A 17,346-nucleotide genomic window follows, 5' to 3' on the forward strand; every position below is an offset into this window, starting at 1 on the left:
AGAAAGTAAAATTGTCCTCAGTCTTTATAGCTACTCAGCAGATACAGCACAACTTTTAAGATTACTCATTCAAGTGAGACATAATGTCATACAAGACAAGGTCACCTGCAGAATGCTGAGACATATTTATTAACACTTTATAATTTTTAACAGCATTTTATAATTTCTGTTTTTTTAAGGAAGGGGTAAAGGGACGAGTTTCATTTAAAATGTAGAATTCTACACTCAAAAGTTTACATTCACCACACATCTTGGACAGGAGGGAAAAAAAAACACCAGAAAAAAAAAAGGAGAGAGTGGGTTGGTCGAGATTTATACCAAGGACTACATCATTCAGGATTTACTGATTAGGCACAACTGCAAATTGTTATAGATTCAACAAAAATGCCACCCTATAGTAACAAGAATCTGAAAAGAAATATAAAACAAATGCTAAATCCTTTGGCTAAATTTTCAATGGGTCAGCAGAGGCATCCTATCACTGCCCCACAAGTAATCTCAACTGTACAGAAAAAAAAATACATATGGAAACATTTAAACACCTGTTCTTCAATCTAAAATGAGATTTAACAAATTGTGGGCACACAATTTTTCTTTCATATCAGAATCTGAACCCAAAATGCCATCTGGAACCCTGGTGCCAATCTCTCATGGATCCCAAGGAACAACAGTTAAGTCTTCACTTATATTAGGTAACATTTTCTTAGATATGACACTAAGAACATGATCAACCAAAAAACACAAATTAGACTTTATCAAAATTGAAAGTTTCGTAGGCTGGGGGCCTGGCTCAAGCGGTGGAGAACCTGCCTAGCAAGCACAAGACCCTGAGAGTTCAAACTCCAGGACCAATTTTTAAAAAGTAAAAGTTTTGTGCTTCTAAGAGTATACCCAAAAAAAGGGTTTAAAAAAAAAAAAAGCAGCAGCAGCCTATAGAATGAAGAAAATACTTCCAAATCATGTATCTGACAAGAAACTATTATCCAGCATGCATACTATTATGGCATACTATTATATGTGTGTGTGTGTGTGTGTGTGTGTGTGTGTGTGTGTACATATATAAAACTTCTACAACTCAGAAATAAAGACATATAACTCAAGCTAAAATTCTGCAATGCTGGGAGTATAGTTCAGTGGTAGAATGCTAGCTACCATGAGCAAGGCCCTAGGATCAAGCCCCAGCACTGCAAAATAAATAAGATTTTTCAAAAGATTTGAATAGACATTTCTCCAGAGAAAATATACAACTAGCCAAAGGGCAAATGAAAAAAAAAATAAAAAAAAGAAAGAAAGAAAAGACAGTTATCATTAGTGAACAGGAAAATGCAAATCCAAGTATGATACACCACTACATACCCACTAGGAAAGCATAATCAAAGGATTAAGGATTATGGCAAGGATGTGGGAAAACTGGAATCTTCATATATTGCTAGTGGGAATATAAAATAACATAACCCCTCTGGAAAACACGACTGTGAGTTCCTCAAAAAGTTACACATCAGAATTATCAGCAATTCCTCTCTTAAGTATATAGCCAAAAGAACTGAAAACAAGTGTTCAAACAAAAACTTGTATACAAATATTCATAGCACTATTATTCATAATAGCCAAAAAACCTATCAGATGAACAGATTAAACAAAACATGATACATCATATAATGAGGATATTATTTGGCCATAAAAAGAAATCAATCACTGATACATGCTACAAACATGGAAGAACCTTGAAAACACTGTGTTAAGTGAAAAAAGCCAAGCACAAATGACCATATATAATTCCACAAATATGAAATGTCCAGAACTGGCAAATCCCTAGAAACAGAAAGAAGATTCATAGTTTGTAGGAGCTGAGAGGAAGAGAAGAAGAATGGGAAGAGACTACTATTGGGTATAAGATTTCTTTTTGAGATGATGAAATTTTCTGGAATTAAGACAGTTGGCTGAACAACTTTACGACTATACTAAAAAATCACTAAGAATGAATTTGCCAGGCACTGGTGGCTCCCACCTGCAATCTTAGCTCCTCAGGAGGCTGAGATTGAGAGGAAGCAATTTAAGGCTAGCCAGAGCAAGTAGTTCTCAAGACTTCATCTCCAAAATAACCAGAGCTAATTATATAGGATGAATTTTATTCAGCCATAAAAAAGAATGAAAATTTGTCCTTTGCAGACAAATGGATGGAACTGGAGAACATCACCTTAATTGAAGTTAGCCTGGTTCAGAAAGCCACATGTTTTCTCTCATATGTAGAATATAGACCCAATACAAACACAAACAATTTTATGAAAAACAGGACACACTAAGGGAAGGTCACATACGAGAGAGGGAGGGTAAAAGGAGGAAATTAGTAAGGTGAATATGGTTGATGTACTTTCTACACAGAATGAATACAGAATTTTTTAAACTGTCAAAATCACCATGAAAGGGTGTAGGAGGGTGAATATGGTGGAAATATTACATACACATGTACATAAATGGAAAAATGAGGCCTGCTGAAAACTATTCCAGGAATGGGGGAGGGAAGATAAAGGAGAATAATGGAGGGGGTAAATTCAACTAAGATATTGTAAAAACTTTTGCAAATGTCACAATATACCCCAGTACAACAATAAAAATTTTGTAACCAAAAAATAAATAAATTACCAGAGCAAAATGGACTAGCAGTGTGGCTCAAACAGTAGAGCCACTGCAAGCAAGCGTGAAGACTTGAGTTCAAACCCCAGACCCATCAAAAATAAAATTAAACAAATAAATAAAAGGATGAATTAATGGTAACATATATATCAAATTATTTTTTTTAAATAAGCAAAACTGGAGGAACGAAACTGACACTTTCTATATTCAATAATGCTTCTTGAGGTTATACCCAAAAAATTTCAGTCCCTTTCATAGCTAGCAAATGATAATCCTAAAGTTTCAGTTAAACCAAGTATCGTCAACCCTTCAAACGTGTCTAATTCTGAGCCAGAAGCTAAAGAACTTTCTAATCTTTCTGGGTTAAAGTATCATGAGTTGCTCTGGTCTCCAGATACAGCCACTGCCCACATTGCAGCTCTAGGCCCATGTCAGTTCCCTAACTGTAAAACAAAGAAAGGTGTCAAAATAGCTTTTGCCTCAATCACCTCCCAGGGCTATTCTAAAATAAAGCAACTGGAAATTGTCTTTACATTGATGAAGCTATTAAAATGTGTCAATATAATTTTAAACAATGTCAAAGGTATTATCTTTCTGTACATTTATTATTAAATGCATATTTAACATTAACATTTACCATTTATATCATGGCATAACTCTACTTTAGTAAGAAACTATCTACAAATTAAAATGATCCAATGGTCTTTGATTACATAGTTCAAATGCTAAAATGTTTAAATTTCCTGTAAGACACAAAGTAGCAGTTATATATCCAATTAACTGAAGAATGTTTATTGAAAACGAGCAGCAAAATGAGATTTTTCAGAATATGTGAAAAATGATATGTGATCTTCACTCTCAATTACAGTTTTCTCCAATATTTCCAATATGTCCTTCCTCTTGTCATACCGACACATATAACTTACATCATGAATAAAATGGCCCAAAAGTTTGTCTTTGTCTTATCTCATAGTTCATCTAATTTTTACTAAATACACATATGTAGCTTTTTTAAGGATTCATAAACAAAATCTTATTTTGTAACAAGTTTCTGTAATTATAAATACATAACCTTGAGCTTTTTTTTTTTAAAGACATTTCATTACCACCCACATAATCAGTTTTCTACCCCATTCCAACCTATACTAGAGAGAGAATATGAGAATTTAAATGTCTTTTCAGCGCCAGCACAGATACACTTCAAAAAGACATAACATACAACTAGAAAGACTCTAGAGCAGACATTTGAATTTTTATAGGGATGAAGTCTGGACTAAATAAAGGGACTTCTCTTCCTAGAAAAACAAAAGCCAGGAGAGAAGAAACTTTCCCTATATAAAATTAAGTAAAATATGAAGACGGATGCAATGAATACAGTCTTATCTATCAGAACCAAGAAAACTATAAAACTCCTCTTAAAACCTAAGAAGCAGGGCTGGGGATGTAGCTCAGGAGTAAAGCACTTGCCTAGCATGCACAACACCCTGGTTAGATCTCCAGCCCTGCAAAACAAAAAAACCCAAGCTTGTTTTTTTTTAATCTATCCTAAGAACTTAGAAAATCTACTACTAGAAGAGTGTTAATAGACTCAAGATCTTTTGATTCTTGATTACTACATCCATACAGCACTAATGGAAGGTGTTAATTTCTGGAACACATGGGATGAAATTATGGCAATTTTCCACAGAACGTACCCTTGCACCATGCTGGGCCAGAATATTGTTGAGATGCACAAAGGTGACTAAAAAGACATTACACTCTTACAGCACCTTCAAGCAGCAGTGACACGCTAAACATCATCTTACTTGATCACTGGCTGCAGCAGGACCCTAGCACCACTTTCTCATTCAACTATCCCTTGGCTTCCATAACCCTACACTGATCACCTATCTCTGGCTGTACCTCCTTTCCAAACTTCTCTTTTTTGTGTGTTTCACAGATTTTGATCCTCAGCTGTTTTCTCATTCCATACCACTGGATCTCAAAAAAGTGAATAGAAAGAATGGAGAAAAGGTCAAGGACAAATTGTTCAGACTTCACCCTGAACCTATTAAACTGGGGTTGCAGAAAGTACCAGCAATGTGTTTTTTAAAAAGGCTCTCAAGGTGATTCTGACAACCTCATTCCTATCCAACAGAAAACCTCTGATGTACTGGTAACTCCTTGTGTGACCCTACCTGAGTCCTTGGCTTTAGCTATGACTTTGCACTCCTATCACACTAAATGGCATAATCAAGCTCATTTTCTTCAGTACACTTCAGACACCGAAGGTATTTCACATTTAGTTGGTCCATAAGTCCTAAAAATTATATGCAATGCCATTTTTGTAGAATTATAACCATCAAGAAGGGACTATATAACCTTTTTAAAATAAAATCAGCCCATTAGAGTAATGGGCTGCCATTTTAAAGAAGCTAGAAATGTATGTGCTGATTTGAAAAGAATTCTAAGGTATACTGTGAAAAAAGGAGGATGGAGCTATGTGGTATATCTCAGTGATAAGCCACAGGCTTAGCATGTATGAGGCCCTAATCCCCAGCACCATAAAAAGAAAAAAGAGAGTGGGGGGAAGGACTGGACACAATAGTGGGTGGTATGCTACTGTTGCGCTAGGAACTAGGATCAATACATGAGCACGCACAGGAAATTTCTAGAAGAATACTCAAGAAATTTAACCACAATTCTCACTACAAAGTGAGGCTAGTGGAACAGTGTCCACTAAAGGGCTAAGGGTAAGACAAAGACAGCCCTTTCATCAAATACCCATTTCTGATGGTTGAATTTTTAATCATTACAAATACATTCCTTTCATTAGAATATGACAAAACTATGCAAGTACATTTACATTCTAACTGGAAAAGAATACTTAAAGAACTCTTACAAATGATTAAGAAAAAAAATCAGATGACCCAATAAAAAAAATAAGCAAAAGACTGGACAGGCACTTCATAACAAAGTTTAGCCAAATGGCCAATAAAAGAAAGGTGCTCAATTTCATAAGTCATCAGAGAAATGCTACCTAAAACTACTATGCAATAACCTTACACACAACTAAAATAAAAGAAACAGTCAATGTCAAGTACTGGTGAAGACATGGAATAACTGGAACTCTCATATACTGGTGTTGAGAGCACAAATTATTACAACCACTTTTGCAAATTAGTTTTACCTACTATATTACGTACCTTATAACCCAAGAATTCTACTGCTGAGTATTTATCCAAGAGGAATGAGTGTTCATGTCCAACCAAAGACACATGCAAGAAATTCACAGCAGCATTTTTCACCATACCCAAAACACTAAATATTCCAAACAGTAGATAAAGTATGCTATCATACATTGAAATAACCACAAAGTAATAAAAAAATAATTACCTCTACACAAATATGGATGAATCTCAGAATACTGAGGGAAAGAAAGAAATACAAAAAAGTAAATACTGTATGATTACATTTATAAAAAATTCAAAATCAAAATTAATCTATGGTGAAGAAGTGTGAAAAGCCTGAGGGCATCACCTGGGGTAAGGCTCAAGGAAGACTCCTGCTGAGTTGCTGGAAATGTATTAACTGCAAATCTACCTGGGTATCCAAGTGCATGCTTATGAAAAAAAGTCATCAAGTTGAACATAAAATTCATCTAAGCAAATGAAAAGACAAGCGACAGACTAGTAGGAAATATTTGCAAGACATATCTGATAAAGAACTATCCAAAACAAACAAAAAACTCTTAAAACTCAATTAAAAAAACAAGCAATTTAAAAATGGACATCAGACATTTCACTAAAGATAAACAGATAGCAAATAAGCACATGAAAAGATAACCAACATCATAAATCATTAGGGAATTGTACACAATGAGACACTACCGGCACATATTAGAGTGGCCAAAATCCAAAACACAAACACCACCAAATGATGGGGAGGATGAGGAGCAACAGGAACTCTCATTCACTGCTAGTGGAAATGTAAAATGATACTCTGAAAGCTTGCCATTTCTTGCCGATCTGAACATAGTCTCCCTATGAAATCCAGCAATCATGCTCCCTGTTGTTTACCAAAATGAGTTAAAAAGTTATCTCCAAACAAAGACCTGCACACAAACATTTATAGCATCTTTATCTGTAACTGCCAAAACCTGGAAACAACCAAGATGTCTTTCGGTAGGCGAATGGGTAAACCGTTCACCATTTACATCAGTCAATGGAATACTATTCAGTACTAAAAATTAATGAGCTATCAAACCACAAAAAGACAAAAACATGAAGGTGCCTAGCCTGTACAAGATCCTGCATTCAAGCCCTATTACCACGCCAAAAAAAAAAAAAAAAAGGAAAAAAGAAAAAAAACAAAACAAAAGACATGGAAGAACCTTAAATGCACATTGCTAAGTGAAAAAAGCCAATGTGAAAAGGATACACACTGTATGTTCTAACAACATATCATTTTGGAAAGCCAAAATTAAAGAGATAATTAAAAGTTTAGGGGTTGCCAGGAGTTGAGGGGAAGGGAGGGATAAACAGGTAAAGCACAGAAAAATTTTAGGACTACGAAAATGGCCAAAAATGGGTCAAACAATGGTCAGAAGCCTCATTAACTAGGTGTCATGGTCTGAAGACCACTATAAATACAAACTGCCCCTGCCTGGATAGTTCTGCATCCCTCTTAATCAACCACCAATGCTCTTTCATGTGAATAGGAAGTTAGCCTTTAGTAAATGTCATTACCACAACCAGGCACTGTGCAAGCACTTGACAGATTTTAAAGCTCACTGAACTTCAAAGCAACTCCAAGATATTTTTTAAAGATAAAGAGGCAATGAGATAGCTGGAGCACTGGTGGCTCACACCTATAAATCCTAACTACTCAGGAGGCAGAGATCAGGAGATCGCAGTTCCAAGCCAATCCAGGTAAATACTTCACGAGACCCTATCTCGAAAAACCTTTCACAAAAATAGGACTGGTGGAGTGGCTCAAGGTGAAGGACCTGAGTTCAAGCCCCAGTATTGCAAAAAAAAAAAAAAAAAGGCAATGAGGTAAACCCAGGTCTTTCATTCCAACCCAGGTACCTGAATCCAAAACCCACACCTAGCCACTGAGGTCAGCTAGTTTTCTGAAGAGAGACCAGCATCCCCTTCATCTTTGGAGAAGTAATGGAGGAGCTTGAGTTTGATGAGAGGGGCTTTAAATTAACCTCTCAAGGACAAGAGTTAGGTGTGGCAGTACCAACAGAGAAAAAGAAAATAGGCTGAGTCTCTATACCTGCTGCAAAGACACACCTCAAAGTACTATCCCTGCTGAAAAGGTGCCTCTGGTTCCTAATAGATAAAACACCAACTCTGCTAAAAGCTGCTATTTCTACTAAACTTTAAAATGGAATCTATACCACAGCTCTCATCCTGCAATCTTTACCTCTTCCCTATCCGAACCCAGGACACTCACAGTCCCATAGTTCAACAGAAGATAATGTTTGTTTAACCCCATCCACAACCTGTTCACATTGGTTTCTTCAGTCAAGTTACAGACTTGACCACCTCTCATATTTGGACTAGAAGATGGTGGCAGCAAAGCACACTCATCTCTAATTACTACCACCCCACTTCCTTACACATGTACCCATCCTCATCGCCCTTGAACTCCAGTCTTTTTCCTGGCCACCTTCAGTGCTCTAGCCCTTCCAATTCACCTCCAAATCTGGTGAGCCTCACACAGATCTGTCCAGTGAGTTTTCTGCACTCCACAATTAAACATAAAGCCAACACAATCTATTCTTCCAGTCTCTAACTCCAACTAATAAAAACACATACAAAGTTAAGTATTTATTTATGATGAAAACTATTCAGGTCAATTTAGAGGGCTTTCTACTATCAAATGAATATATCTAATCCTAGACAGTTTAAAACCAAGGCTAAGAAAACAAACTCTGTAGGGACATGTATTTCTACAGATGGAGGTTTACAGTGGCTGTCATTTTCTAAATTAATCTTTACTGGTATTAATGACATTATAAACCTCTAAGGAGACTCTCACATACACAGTGCAATAGTCCACACTTTGAAGATTGTATCTGTCATTTGCAAAGTCTATCATTTAAGTCACAGCAACTGTTCCTTGATTAGATACTGCCCAATATGCACTGAAGAAAAGTGATTAGCCTTACAGATAAAATCATGGCTCAAACACATCTTGAAAATGATAGCATGGGGAACAGGGGAACAGGGAGAGCTAACTAACAGGGAAAACTGACTCACAGAAACAAAAGAATACAGCATCAGAGCTTCCTAAACACTCCCCCCCCATAAACAACAACAAAAGAATCTGAAGTTCCCAATATGTAAGCGTTTTTGTGGGTCAACATCGAAGAACACTCCTCTCCTTTTAAGGGTAAGTAGCGTTTCTTTGGGTGGTATTAAAAAGGAAAACAAACCACACAAAACTGCAAAGTCATACACTGCGAAGATTTTGTATGTACAAGTTTCATATCCAAACACACAAAGACTTGAAAAACCTGGTTTTCTAGATTTCAGTAGCAACTGAAGAAAAGAATACCATCCATAGCTCCCCAGGCATATAAATCTAGAAACAACTCACACTGAATTATACCACATCTTCTCCTACCTCCAATTTATTTTTGATTATTTCTTGCTATTTAAGGATTACTGTATTACTAAGCCATTAATGAAGGCACATGCCTATGATCCCAGCACTCAGGAGGCTGAGGCAGGAAGTTCTTAAGTTCAAGTCCAGCCTGTGTTACAGAGTGAATTCCAGGCCAGCCTGCGCTGCTACATGAGACTCCTGTCTCAAAAAAAAAAAAAATTATTATATTATGTAACCTATTCTACATGTCTCGTAAATCCATCCAGGAGATAACTTTACCAACACATCTATCCATATAAGGTACACGAGAATGGCTGAAATTTTAAAATGCCCTCAAATAAAAAAAGCTTTGAAAGCAAGGACATGACAAAAAAGCCCAACCTCTTGCCTCCACTCTTCCACTTAGGTACCACAAACTACAGAAAGTTCCTCAAGCCAGGTTTGGAAATGCTATCAACACAAGCTTGCAAAAGAAAATAAATGCTTAGCCCAAGAATCTGACTGCAGAAAAGTACTTGCGGTACTCTTGAATTGTCAGAATGCTTCTCCCCGGAAATGTGGCTAAGAGTCTGATTATACAAATGCATTTCAACTTACTGGTATGTAAGAACCCAAGAAGCATAAAAAAAAAAAAAATCAACAATTACTACTCCACACTACTCCACACCACTCCACTTCAGCAGAGAGCAATGAGGAAAGTCACTCCCCAAAAGTCCCTAAGTCCAGCATTACTTCAGCAGCAGTAAGGTTACTGCCTAAAACCTAGAAACACAAAATGCTCTGGGGTGTGGTTCGGTTACTCTCCAGCTACCCAAGGCCAGGGGGTAGCAGGCGTTAAGTGATCTCTCCAACAGCATTCTTATGTCCTAATTCAAACTCATGCCTGCCTATGATTCAAGACATCTGCTTCACCTAAATGAGCACACACAGTTCACCCTTCCACTGATAAACAGTTGCAGCCACAACTTTAGGTGCTGGGCAGCACTATTGGCAATTGAGGCCTGGCCTCATGGATGACATGGCATTTTCATTCACCTTGTGCCATTTGCTCAGCCCAGGACACCACAGGTCAGTTTGATTTTGTCCACTGCTGCTGGATATTCCCATACACTCCATCTTCCTCAGTATATAAGGACCTGAATTTACTAGAAAAGCCAACACACTAATCCTTAATCACATCTAAAAAGCTGCCATATAAGATTTACATTTGTGAAAACAATTATTACTCCTCTACAAAAGTCACAGACCCTTCAAAAAGGTGAGTACCTCAAAAAACTCCCACTAAAAAGAAAAAAGTCGATTCTCTACTAGACCAAGACCTCTCTGTACAGACTTCTGAGGTTGTCAGTTTAATGTGCTAAGAAAAGATCTAAGATGACTGACTCAAAAGCTAACATGAAAAAAAGCTCAAATTATAGACTAACTTGTACTAAAATTTTAAGTCCCATAACTGATCAAAGATGTGCTTCCCAGTAATATGGGTTAACAACAACATCACTTCTCTCAAAGGAAGTAAGAGAGAAACTTAGGGCTAAATTAGACAAGTCCCTCACTTTCAAAATATAAGGAAAAAAGGATGTGAAGAGCCTAAAAGAAAACAGGCTTGAAAATTCTGGCTATCTATCAGATCAACATTCTGTCCAGAACTCTTAGGGAGAACAAAGATTCTATATTTGTGTTCCTCAATATGGTAGTCACTAGTATTTAGCTAGTAATATGATTGAGAAACTACATTTTTAATCTTATTTGGATTTACTCTGACTTTAAAATGCTACTTGCACCTGGTGGCTACTCTGCATGTAAGATATATATGAAATTTCTCTCTGTGGCTATTTCATTCAGCAATGTAATCTTGTTATATATAAGGACCTTGCCCAGAGCAGTAGTACCACTGTTCTCCAAATCTAATAGAACTGAGTTTGATTAGTGTCATCCATCCAGCTGGGATGAAGACCCCCTAGCAAACCACTCTGATACAAAGTCCTACAACATTTAATAAGCCAGAATCCGGATAATTTTTAAGTATAAACAGAAATTACACAGAATCCAGATGATCTTTTAAAATATACAAGTATTAAGTTACGACTAGTCACTTCCTTCATGTGGCTTTTGCTGAGATACCAATTTTACCCAATCTTCAAAAAGAGAAAAGATTTGAGAGGAATTAAGGGTGGAGATCTTTATTAGGCTTGGCTTCTAGCCTTGACCTCACAAGCACCACCCTGGGCCCAGGTAAGAAAAGTGAATTAACCTCAAACTTGGATCTGTGATCGCTATAGGATCTTCAAAATATTGAATCACTTTACAAAAGCACAATTTCTTATGATCTAATCTAAAAATCAAAATTGTATTAGTTCTCACCCTTTTAATATTCTAATCTAATAACATCTTATATACTGTTCATGGCTTTAAAAAAAAAAAAAAAGGATTTTATTCATTTCAAAAGATTTTTTAGTCCTCTGATCTTTCCAGCTAGAAGTGGTTAATTTGTGAAAACTAATATTAACTTTCACACTATTAAGGAATATGAAGTAATTTTTAGTTAAAACATTTCAGTATGAATTAAAATACTGAATTCTCCATTTTTTGGTGGGGGGAGCATGGGAGAAGGAGAATGTAAGAAACAGTAAATGGGTAAAAGAGGATTCCAGCAAAAGAGCCATTTTACCTATACGTTAACTGGACCTAACTCAAAAATGATTGCCTCAAACCAATAGAAACAAATAACATGTTCTTCTTTTAAAAAATCATCTCCCTGTGTTTCATCATATCAAAGCAGCAAATGTTACATTTTCTGAATACCCCAAATGTAATCAGGAAAATGGGTTAAGTAAACAAATGCACTAACAGTGAATACTTAATTTAAATCATGTTGTATCTTCAGATGCACCCAATACTTGAGATGCAAAATAAGCCAGGCACTGGTGACCCCCACCTGTAATCAGGAGAATGGAGGTTCAAGGCCAGCCCCGGCAAATAGTTTGTGAGACCCCCCAATCTCAAAAATACCCAACACAGGCTGGAAGAGTGACTCAAATGGTAGCACGCCTGTCTAGCAAGCATGAGGCCCCGAGTTCAAAGCCTAGTAAGAAAAAAAAAAATACCCAACACAAAAAAGGGCTGGCACAGAGGCTCAAACAGTAGAATGCCAGCCTTGCAATATGAGACCATAAGTTTAAAAAAAAAAAAAAAGATGTAAAGTAAAACTGCACAAACTCTTTTGTTTTAAGGAAATGTTTGAGGGGATTTTATAATCAAAGGTAATTAATGACATCATTGGCATGAACATTAATCTGATTACCAAGTGGTTCATGGTATGTTCACACAAACTTGAAATAAGCCCAGGGTATAAACTGGCTGAAGTGTAGCAATGTGTTCCAACTGGGAGACCAGGGCTGCAGAAGGAAAAGAAGTGTGAGGGCCACACACTGCTGGGAGCCAAGCACATTAGCCAGATAAGCCACACAGTGACACAACAAAAAATCATGTTCTACATTAATTCACCAAGCCTAAACTAACCTAATCATTATTTTGTGATTGCCAAAAATAAAAAGTGGAATAAAAAAGATATGTTATGTTTTCAATAAACTTTCTACTAGTAACCATTTTAGGCATGGACCTCATTTTGTGAGATTATTCCTATTTGTATAGCTGCATATCCTCCTCTTCACTTAAAATACATCTGTCATCTTCCAGATCTAGCTTGTACACAAAATACCTCAACAGAACTGATCATAAAATGAAACAGTAATAAAATCTATTTCTCTAAGGAAAATGTACTCATGTAATATTTGTCAGAAGAGCTTCTTTCTTAATCTTTGAAACAATAAATACTTCACTTAGTAAATCTCATATGTGAATACTCCACTATTCCCTAAATACCAGACAACATTTATGATTACTACACTGCAGGCTTGATTATGAAACACATAAGTACTTCTATGGTTTCCATATTTCAACATGACAAAAGACTGTATCCAATAGTGAAAGCAAAGTATCAATAATAGTACTGGGGTTTTTATACTAATAAGTAAAATTAGGAAAAAAAATGCTTCCATTTCCCATCCTTTTTACCCTATTATCCTAGAGCACAAATGGTATATCCTTATTCTTACTCTTCTTCCTGCCTTATAATTTAGATCTGTTCCTTCAGCAACTTTTGAAAATATTTATGTAGAAACTACATGCCTCAACACATTTTAAATGTTCAAGCAATTTGAAGTCCACACATTCAATTAAAACTAGTTTCAATGTCTGTATATATATCAACTAAAGAAAATACACTATTTCTTTTCAAATATGACTATTATCAATAAGCCTATTTTTGGCCTAGTTACTGAATGCCTAAAATGAGCCAAGAAAACATTAATCTTTCACTAAAGTTTTAAGGCCATGTTTCAGGGAACTGTTTTAATCCTAAAAACACTTTACTATACAAACATTTTCAACTTCTTATAAACAGAATAATTTTCAACAATTTCCAAGTCAGCAAATTTTCCCAGAGGGGAGATGGTCTCTCTATGAAATAACTTAATCACCATTACACAGTATAAACCAACAGGGAGTAATTTTCAAAGTAAGTGTTAGAAGATGCACTAACACCTGTGAATTGTAGCTCCTCCTGGCATTCTCCTTTCTATGATGTTCCCACAAGAAAGACCTCAAAACTCTACTTACCAGGCCCTACTGACTGGTGTCCTGACTGAACAATGCTTAGCAGCAAATCCTACAGCCTGAGTCACTGGTGAGAGCAGCAATCCTAAAGGAACTATCTTTACTCTATGGGTGCCAGAATATGCTGAGAGGCTGGGCTCCTCTGCAAAGGCCTTTGGTATGGGCCTTTTTTGGAGAAAAGGCAAAGGATCCCTCCTGAATGACTTTCACTCTACCTGCTTCTCTCTTACTCTTCCCACCATTACACTATTCATGATACTGCTAGCTTGAACTACTTCTCCTTACAGGTGTTCTGCATCTCCAGACTTGGTAACACCCTGCAAACATACATAGGCCGCATTCAAACAGACACAAACGCATCTCCCGCTCAGTCCCTCTCAAGATCAACCAATAACCTTTCACATCAAAGGTAATCACTTCAGTCCCTGCGCACAGTTCTTTATTAGCTGCCCTCAGGATAAAAGTCCAAAATCCTCAGCATCAGTATTACCCAGGGGCCCTATTAGCACCAATTCCTCTCACCTCCTCAGCCTCATCTCCAGCTAATCCCCCTTCCTGATCTACAATTGACCATTCTGTTCCTCAGATATGTAGTGCTCACTCTCACATCCTGGCCTTCATCCATGCCATTCCCTCTGCCTGGAACAAACACTCCTCTCAATCTCCATCCTCTCCTCCTTCTACCCTTCCTACAGGTCTACACTACAGTGTTACTTCCTCTACCTCCACCCCAGCTAGGATAGGTGCCCCCCCACCGCCGCCAAGGCACCCTGGACAAATTACAAGTATCAGTTCACTACTCTATGCCCCCTACTCCAGAGGATGGGGCCAGTATCCTCTTTTCCATCAATATATCAGAGACATGTTTTCTTAATAAACAGTATGAATGTAGCCCATGCAACAAAAAATATATATATACATATGTTCAAAATCAGTTATGAGATAATGGAAAGAAAACTTTGTTACCCTTTGATATAAAATACAAACTATACTAGTATCTACAAACACCCTTAGGAAAGGTTAAAATAATACTACACACTAAACACTTTTCACCATAAAAATACTAGCTTTGTGCACATTAATCCTGTTAGGCAAATTGAAGCTCATAAAAATTACCAGATGGGAAGTATCAAAAAAGGAACCCCGGTTGCTTTAGGTCAAGTATAAAAACATCAGGTCAAGTATAACATCGGTCTAACTTTTCCTCTCTGCTATTGCCAAACTTTCTTGGCCTTACTCAGAACCCTGTTGGCTAAAAGTAAATGGCTAGTCTATTTCCTTAGCTTCTAAGCCTTGATATGAGCCTTTCAGTAAGTATGCCACTCATGACAATGGCCCCAAGGACATAAGCATGTTGCCAGGAAGCATCTGGGCACTATAGTAGTTGCCACTGGCAGCTGCTTTCTTTAGGTCACGTCTTATATGATGAGTTACAACCTGAGGCTGTGACACGATGATTTTTCCAAGGCAGCAGACTGATGTCATAAATATGACAGCACTAACCCCTCTGTAGCAGCTCCACCCTACACTCCCTGGGGCAGAGGGCAAATTATCCATCCTCTCTAAACCTCGACTTCCTCATCCAGTACGGAGACAATGATTCCCACCGGGGAAGACTCTGTGATAACAAGACTGGTCCATGAAAGCACCTCACAGACAATTCAGCCATTATTTTCAAATTCAAGTGAAGCCTACAAGCCTAAAATATTTTCACATCTTCAGGATTTTTGGTAATGTCATAACTTATTTTTGACTGTCATTCCACTGGGAAAATTTCTAAAAATGAAAAGGAAGATGAGAAAATGAGGATTCTCTTCATCATAACCTTTGGATTTGAAAATTTCCACAGAAATCTATGTGAAGATGCACTTTCTAATCTTTTTCTGCTAAACTAAAATTATATCTTAATTTCTATGTTAACCATTGCTAGAACTGGGAGATAGCAAGGAGAAAACATTTCAATACTTTTTCCCAGAAAAAGTATTTTCTTTCTACCTCCATTATGTCCAGTGCAATGAATCATTTAAAAAAAAAAAAAAAAAAGGCTTAACCACAAAAGTAGGCCTTCAAACTCTCCCATTTCCAACACAACTAGTCAGGTGTGACGAAAGCACCTGTTAGGTGGCAATCAATGAAAAGTAAAGTGTTCCAAGGGCAATTTAAACTGAGAGTGAGGGTGTTAATTTTGTAATTTCCTATCTCACTTTTTTTGTCCCTAACACAGGATGGCCAATAATAAACCCTACCCGCTGTGAACATTTCTAATCTTTTTTTTTAATCGGGAGAAGAGGAATTTGGAGTCAATGAGCAAACTGGCTTTCACATTCCCCATGCCGGACTGACTTGAGGTTTTGTTGGTCTTTTCGTTTGGTTTGGTTTTGACAAGGAAATTTTACAGACCTAACCCCCAACCCCCAACGTGTTCTAAAGGAAGGTGAGCCTCCACAATCTTAAGAACATTACCCCAGCCCGGGTCCTGGACCAAATTTTTACGAATAGGTGACGTGTGAACAGCTTCCTAAAAGCAAATGGGGCACTGGGATATAATTTAGGAAGTGATGATGCAAGTCTCCGGGGAGCGGGGAGGAGGGGAGGTTAAGAAGTCCGAGGAAATACCCTCCGGAGCCTGGGCACCGCTCACACGGAGGGGGTCTGGCTTGCACTCGCCTAGATGAGAAGGCAGCCCCGCTCCCAGGGGAGGAAATGGGGGGGTGGTCAAGGCCGCCCCTCCCCCCAGCTGCCCTGCCCCCCCCACACACACACACACCCGCGGCCCGTCGCCCCGAGCCTCTGGCCAGCACGTCCCCGAGTGGCAGCGCAACCCGGGCAGGGCCTTCTCCGACCACCCCCAGCTCCCCACCCGCAGACCTCCCCAGACCACAGCCCCTTCCCCCTCCCGGTAGGCCCGGCTGGGGCCCAGTTTACAGGGTTCCAGCTCGGGGCCCCGAGGCCCGCCCCGGCAGCCGGGCGCCAGCACCCTGGTCCCCGTCCCCGCCCCCACCCGGCGGGCCACTTACCCCCAGAAGCCGCAGGGACAGCGAGGCGGTAGGCTGGGCGCTTTGCTGCGCTCGCTCCCGGCGTCTCCCATGGTGCTCGGCGGCGGCGGAGCTCGGCGGCGGCAGCGGTGGTGGCGGCTGGGCCTGGGCCCCGCTCGAAGGAGGCGGCGGTGGCGGCGTCGGGGGGCTCGGGGCGGGGGGAGGGGGAGGGAGCGGGCGCGCGGCAGGCGCGAGTCCGGGGCTCCGAGCCGGGATTCCAGGCCGGTCAGCTGGAGGCGGGCCGCACCACTCGGCCTACGGAGACGGGGGGAAGAGGGGGGGCTGGGGGAGGCGCGGAGAGGCGAGGGAGGGGAGCTGAGGAGGAGGAGGGGCGTTCGGGTGAGCCGAGGACCGCGGGGAGGAGGGAGACACAACACGCTCGGCAGTTTCCACCGCCGCTCCC

At 39.0% G+C, this 17,346-nt stretch overlaps 1 protein-coding gene across 3 annotated transcripts in view; it reads right to left on the reverse strand.

The window, feature by feature from the left end:
- The window catches only part of Zfand3 (zinc finger AN1-type containing 3), a 313,724-nt gene extending 296,612 nt beyond the window's left edge, over positions 1–17,112 (reverse strand). Inside the window, exon 1 of one of the 3 annotated variants that reach the window (XM_074082281.1) lies at positions 16,926–17,112. In XM_074082281.1, coding sequence (XP_073938382.1) covers positions 16,926–16,996 — 71 coding nt within the window. In that variant the 5' untranslated portion in view covers positions 16,997–17,112. The remainder of the gene's footprint in view (positions 1–16,925) is intronic. The other 2 variants (XM_074082282.1, XM_074082283.1) reach the window with 2 other exon arrangements.
- Between the last annotated feature and the right edge of the window lie 234 nt (positions 17,113–17,346).

This window comes from Castor canadensis, chromosome 8 (genome assembly GCF_047511655.1).
Source record: "Castor canadensis chromosome 8, mCasCan1.hap1v2, whole genome shotgun sequence".
Taxonomy (NCBI): Eukaryota; Metazoa; Chordata; class Mammalia; order Rodentia; family Castoridae; genus Castor; species Castor canadensis.